The following is a 7,143-nucleotide window of genomic DNA, read 5'->3' as shown; positions in this document are numbered from 1 at the left end:
GATTTGTGATAATTCCCTTGAATTACGTACCCGCTACCGGAGCTGAAAACCTTCCAGTCATGACGTCGAAGAAGTTTCCGACATTCGTCTCCACGCTGCTGAAGATGATTCCACTGTTTATGTTACTGAAGTGAGTTGCCATAGAGGCCATGAAGGCTACCTACGAAAGAAGAGGCCATGTCGGGAGTTATTACTACCTGGTCTGAGCTAGCATAGGCTGGTTGACCATTCTTTGGTTCTGTAGGCCACACTAGAAAACAGTGCCTCAGTGTATCTCTTGGTATATTGACTCACTCATCTCCAGTTACTCTCCTTTCTGAGGCTCGGACCCTGACTGCAGGCATCAAAATAAGCCCCCCCCCCCCTCATACCACCAAAACAGCTCTGACCATCGAGGGTGTCCGGTGTTGTGTGTGGCACCAAAGACATTAGTCTCAGACCCTTTAAAGTGACAGTACCACCAGACCCAGGCTGAAGCACTGGAGGCGGGCCGACCCACCCTTAGTGGGAAGAAACCCCAGCCCCTCCATGACGTGACTCCATTAGAATCAATGGAACCCTATCATACAGGGGCTAGGGTTTCCTCCCACTAAGGGTGGGACGGCCAGCCTTCAGTGCTTCAGCCTGGGCCTGGTGGTACATTCACTTTAAGGTAAATCCGTTAGCAGCTTTTTCCTGACTAAAGTGAATATAGTGTACAATAGGGCTTCTTATCCTAAATCAGATATGACTCTTATTTCAGTCGATCACTCCAGCGCTGAGATCTTGTGGACTTTATCTCCTAATTTGCATAAACCTTCTAAAGTTTATACAGGCAAGAAGCCCTTGGGAAATTGCCCTTAATAGAAGAAGTGATACTCACCTACCCCCCAACACCTTCCAGTTCCTGCTTATCCCTGCTTTTTCCTGATTCCACATTCATCCAATCATAGACTGAGCCTGGTCACTACCCTACACAGATGAATGGTCACAGAACCCAGGAAGAAGAGGAGATGAGCAGGGACCAGAAGCTGAAGGAGAGTAGGAGAGGAGAGTATTTCTTTTCACACCACCCCTAGCTATATGTATAACATTTTCTTTTCTCTGGAAAACCCCTTTAAAGGGAATGTGTAGTCGGAAAATTATCTATTGTTTAAGTTTTTATGTTAAACAAATTCTTTAAAGAATTTTTGGTGTTTTTTTTTATTTACCCTTTTTACTATTTATTTTATAAGATACTCCTGAAATCTTCCAGTTTCCATCTTGCCTTTAGGCCTAAGGGCCAGATCATACAGAGTAAAACTGGTGGAATTCTCTGCCGCAGGAATTCTGCCAGCCTCTGTGTCATACTGGCAGTCTATGGGAGGCTTGAGCGCCTCCTCTCTCCGCGCAGAAGAATGAACATGTTAATTCTTACGAGCGGAGAGAGGAGGCGCGCTAGCCTCCCATAGACTGCCAGTGTGACATGGAGGCTGGCGAGATTGCTGCGGAATTCCGCCAGTTTTACTCTGTGGGAACTCAGCCTTAAACTAAGCTGTCTGTGATGATAAGTAAAATTGATCTGTATTACAACATACAGTGACACCAGTAGATGGAGAATATAATAGATAATAGAGATGATGTTCAGCCTTCCATTCCCTGTGGAATGACCTTTGGGCAGGTCACAGAAAATGCTTACAAACATGTCCTATACAAAGAATAGGGTCTAAAGATGCTCATTGTGTCTATGTCCATGAGGCTTGCCATAAAGCATGTCGCTGAATGCTGTTAACAATGGGGATTTAGCTACATATCAGCATTCATTTATCCTTCCAGGCTTTAAAGTTCCTCTGAAAACTACAAAAAGTTCTCCTAAATGTTAAGACAGCCATCTCCCTGACAACACGGACCTGACACGATGCCAAAAAGATAAAAGTGTTAAACAGGAAAAAGAAGACTCGGATATGTTTCCATGGAAACACTCCTCTCCCTCACGGACTGAATTATTGGGGCCAGAAAACATTCAGATAGTCAAGGGACTTGCGCTTTTTATTAAAGTAATTGCGTGTACAGAGATAACGTGAAAAAGTCAGAGCTTTCATGGAATAAAAACAAGAAAATGTCATGTTAAATAGCGATCTTTTCCATCCGTGGGAAACCGGGGGACAAAGCCATCTTGGTTTTTTTTAATCTCTGAAAAACCACAGACACCTGGCCGGGAGTGCGCCAATGTGTGACACACAGACAGATAGGATGCCGCAGGCAATCGTCAGGCCTGGTGAATATCGCCGCCATCAGCCTTTCAGTAATTACATAAAGCAAGCACCAACATGCAACTTTGTATCGATTGCCAGCGACAAAGTTCTTCCGTTTTGTTCCTTTGGTTATTAAGATAAAAGACCCAAAGTCACGGTGATCCCTAAAGAGAATTGCTCTGACACCAGATGGTTTTAAAGCTTTTAATGTCGATCAAAGTGATATTATAGACTCGGGATACGGGTAGAATACCAATAAGAGATTATAGCCCCAAGGGAGCATATAGGTGTAAGGATCTGAGCGACTTTATCAAGGGCCAAACTGCGATGTGGAGATTTCAGGGTCAAAGCATGTCCAGAAAGGCCGGTCTTGTGGGGTGTCCAAAGTGTCCAAGGAAGGACAAACAGTGATCAGGACAGGGTTATGTGGGCCCAAGGCTCATGATGTGTGAGTGGGGGGGTGGGGGTCTGGCCCATCTGGTCTGATCCCATAGCGGAAATGTTGTAAAGCAAATTGCTGAAGTTCCTACTGGCTATGATAAAAAGGAGTCAGATCACACAAGACACATATGGGGCCCCACAGGCCAGTCAGAGACCGTCTGACCCCTGTCCACTGCCAAAAATAGACATGTGAGCATCAAAACTGAGCCATGAAGCCATAGAAGGTGGCAACCTAAAGGGGTCACATCTTCCATCATGTGGACGGCCAGTTGTGTCATTTACCTGGGGAAGAGATGGCACCAGGATACACTTTGGAAAGAAGACAAGATGGCGGGCCCAGTGTGATGGGCAATTTTCTGCTGGTGTCCTAGCATCATGTTTATGTTACTATGACACCGACCACCTACCTAACCATTGTACACACCAAGTTTCCCCTTTATGGCAGCAGGACAGCCTAATGGCAGGGAATAATGCCCTGGGGGCCACACTGCAGGTATTGTTCAGGGCAAAGAGTGGTGGCTGGACCTCCAGATTCCCCACATCTCAATCTGATCGATCATCTGTGGGATGTACTGGAGATACATATCCTATCCATGGAGGACATACAGGATCTGCTGCACCTCACACCTTACAGGATCTTCTGACACCACAGGACACATCACAGGGATACGGAGGCCGCACCTCACACCTTACAGGATCTACTACTAATACCACAAGACACATCACAGGGATAGGGAGGCTGCACCTCAAACCTTACAGGATCTGCTTCTGACACCACAGGGGACATCACAGGGCTATAGTGTCAGGGCCACAGCAGGACAAATCACAGGGCTATTGGGTCAGGGTCCCAGTACTACATATCACAGGGCTATGGGGTCCAGGTCCTAAAAGTAATAGCCGGACTGTGCAGGATGCTTAGGGAAGGTCGGCATGACTGGGTTTAGTGAGACTGAGAAAGTTCTGGATAGGGGAAGGAATCAGCAAGGGGGCTGAGGGAGACAGTTTTGGGGGGTTGTGATATGGGCATTGGGGTGGGGGGATCATAGGGGTTAATGGTTAGGCATTGGTCAAGGGAAAAGTGGGGCAGAAGGAGGGCTGTTCTCATAAGGAGGGAGGTATATGTATATAAAGTTGAGAAAAGGGGGGCTGTGATTAGCCATTTCCAGTTGGCAAAGGAAGGACTGACAACCCACACCCACCTATCTGGGTTGTCATTATGGTAACGGGAGGGTATCAGAACACAGCGTGTAGGGTTTTGTCGCAGCAGCGGGGGAGTGGGGGGGGTCCTCGGAATTGGATGGAGAGAATGGGAATGGAAAGGAACCACTGTCAGGTTTTGAGCTCCCAAACTAATGCATTTATGGTGATTGGAATGGCGGTCACAGGTAAATCACTGGTGGGTTTTGGAGTTTAACCACTTGGGATTAAAAAAGGTGCACGCAGGTGTTTAACTATATTCCCTGAGCCTGTGCGAACCAGCTGGAGGTTCAACCTGTGGGCATGCTTAATAGTGGGCGACCACCATGTTATTTTAGGGCTCTGAGGACCACCTCCACCGGATGTCATTTATGTGGGACAGGTGTTATCATCATTTGTTTGGTTGTTTTTGCATTTAAAGGACAACTTTCTTCCTCACTTCCGGGGTCCCACAGCATGAATGAGACTGAAAAGGCTGCCGATGCACGTTTTTCATTGGCCAATCAGAGCTGAGCAAGCTGGAAGCCATGTGATGCATTCCAGCCTATGAAAAGGCTGCTGGTGCGCACCGGCAGTCTTTTCGCTCCCATTCATTCTAAAGGAAGACAGGGAAGAAGAGGATGACCAGGCCCGCCCCCCCGCTTGTGACGACATCGTCACAAAATGGCGGTGGGAGAAGAGGACGGGGGTCGACAGTAAATTCGTAAGTATGGTTTTTTTTACTTCCAGGGGGGGGGAAGGGGGGGGGGGGTAAAGAGGCGGAACGGCTCCAGGCAGGTGATTAACATACATTACAAAGTTATATAACTTTGTAATGTGTGTTAGTTAAGGGGGGGGGGGGGAACGCCGGAGTTGCCCTTTAATAAATTCGGCTGCTGTGACTGATTTAAATCCATATGGCGTGGTGTCTTTATTGGGAAAGGGAGGAGAAGGACTTAGTAATACCCAGTCATGGGCACTTCTGTTCCTGTTTATGGCCTCGTGCATGTAGCTGTATCATGGCTGACTGTACATAGATGCACCTGGGGAAGCCTGTACTGCAGCACGCATAGGTCTTATTCTATGCAAGCTCTCCATGCACTGCTGTACAGGCTTCTCTGCAATGTTCATCAATCCTTAGAGGGGAAACATCGGGAAACAAGGGCCGGGCTTATTAGATCTATGCTGCCCCCGTCTCTGTTCTTCTCCCTATGGCAATAGACACACAGGGGAATATGAGGCTTTATAAATGACTTTATTCCCATTCTCTTCTTCCTGCAACGTTACTCAGTTGTTACCTATGTGTCTTATACAAATCCAGCTAGAAGAAACAATGATATAGCTATGATACCTTAGGGCCCTATTACACCAACAGATTATCTGACAGATTTTTTGTAATCCAAAACCAGAAGGGGATTTGAAAAGACTAGGAATCCCAGTCTTTCCTTTATGACCTGTTCTCTGTTTAAAAAAATCTGTCAGATAATCTGTTGGTGTGATAGGGCCCTTACATCAGGGTTTGCACAGTCCTGTAAACCTGCTGTAATACACAGTAGCAAACTATCAGCTGTGAGAAAAAAGAATCCATTCACTGACTGCAAGTAGAGGTTGAATATATTTCTTTCTTATATTTGAATATTGCTTTATTTTACATATTTTCTTAACTGTATAAAAATTTCTACAACCTTCTAATTTATTTGTCTGTTCTCCGCCACATCATTTCTGCCACTTGCTGTCAGTGGTTGATAACAAAGCACTAGTGTTGTATCCAATCTAGTAACAATGTATCCCAGTGCACAGCTCGGTATATTTCTCAGTCTATATAGGTTCAGCACTCTTACCTGCAGCTCAGGGGGGATGCCAGGATATCCCTTTTCACCTTTCAAACCTGTGTTACCCCGTTCCCCTCTGGGGCCCATGTCTCCTTTATCACCCTTCTCCCCCTTTGCTCCTTCTTGCCCCATTGCTCCATTGTTCCCATTATTTCCATGGTTTCCTGTAAACAAACCACAAAAAATTAGAGTTAGATGGTGAAACATAGGGTAAGTTTTCATCATTGGTAAAAGAGTCATGCAACCAGTACAGGGTGTAATTTCATCACTATGGTGCCTTAAAGGGGTACTCCAACGAATTTTCGTACTACAACTAGGTATTAAAGGGGTTGTGGGGTATAAGAAAAAGCACATCTATTTTCTTGCAAATACAGCCCCACTTCTGTCCTCCATTCACTTCTATGCAACAGAGCTGTAATACTACACCCAGCCTGAGGACAATAGTGGCGCTGTTTCTGGAAGAAAGCTGCCATGTTTTTCTAAGCTCTTTAACACACTCATTAATAAATTCTTTAGCCCTTATGGTTCTGCATAGTTACAGAATACAGATATATTACAAATGCACAATTACCTGGGATACCCGGTGGTCCAGGTAGTCCTGGTGGTCCAGCAATTGGTTGTTGAAACCTATATCCAAACTCTCCCCTGCAGCAGCTATTACACTCCGGTTGCTGTGGCGGCTGCAGAACATAAAGGAAGTATTGTTACACCCCAATATAGAGACATCACAAGACGTTCATACAGGACCTAGACAGTTGTGTCCACGCTATCGCTACACTTCATTTTACTATTAAAGGGTTACTGCAGCAAAAATTATTTTCTTTTAAATCAACTAGTGTCAGAAAGTGCCAGAAATTTGTAATAAAAAAAAACTCCATTCTTCCTGTACTTATCAGCTGCTGTATGTCCTTCAGGAAGTGGTGCATTCTCTTCAGTCTGGAGAGCAAAAGAGGTTTTCTATAGGGAAATGCTACTGCTCTGGACAGTTCCTGTCATGGACAAAGGTGGCAGCAGAGAGAATTGTGTCAGACTTGAAAGAATACACCACTTCCTGCAGGACATACAGCAGCTGATAAGTACTAAAAAAATTGATTTGAAATAAAATAAAATTGCTGAAGTACACCTTTAACAGGATATTTCCATTGCACAATGTCGTGGCTTCCTGGTCCCTCCGGCCTGTTTGTGGTGGCATGTGGTGGCCAGGAAGACAAAAACAGCCGAAGAATGAGCTGGAATTTGCAGACACTCACAGTAGTCATGTATAAGTGGCACTAGATCTCTGTAGTTATTGTACTAAGTTTATGTACTGTTACTCTGTAATATTATACAAATAGACATATAAGAGCCAAGAGTGTATGTTATAAAGTGCCGCCACTTACATACACTGCAAAAATTATACAGTACACAGTGCATTAAAGGGGATATCTAGAATGATAAAAACACTGCTGCTTTCTTCCATAAACAGTGCCACACTCATCCTA

At 45.2% G+C, this 7,143-nt stretch overlaps 1 protein-coding gene across 3 annotated transcripts in view; it reads right to left on the bottom strand.

Moving 5' to 3' along the window:
* The window catches only part of C1QTNF3 (C1q and TNF related 3), a 129,231-nt gene that overhangs the window by 20,545 nt on the left and 101,543 nt on the right, over positions 1 to 7,143 (bottom strand). For all 3 annotated transcript variants that reach the window (XM_069964777.1, XM_069964776.1, XM_069964778.1), the window contains 3 exons: positions 6,234 to 6,342; positions 5,672 to 5,826; positions 31 to 160 (listed from right to left, as the gene is read on the bottom strand). In XM_069964777.1, coding sequence (XP_069820878.1) covers positions 31 to 160; positions 5,672 to 5,826; positions 6,234 to 6,342 — 394 coding nt within the window. The remainder of the gene's footprint in view (positions 1 to 30; positions 161 to 5,671; positions 5,827 to 6,233; positions 6,343 to 7,143) is intronic.

This window comes from Dendropsophus ebraccatus, chromosome 3 (assembly GCF_027789765.1).
Source record: "Dendropsophus ebraccatus isolate aDenEbr1 chromosome 3, aDenEbr1.pat, whole genome shotgun sequence".
Classification (NCBI taxonomy): domain Eukaryota; kingdom Metazoa; phylum Chordata; class Amphibia; order Anura; family Hylidae; genus Dendropsophus; species Dendropsophus ebraccatus.
Note: the sequence above shows the minus strand (reverse complement) of the source record. Positions and strands in the feature narration are given on the sequence as shown.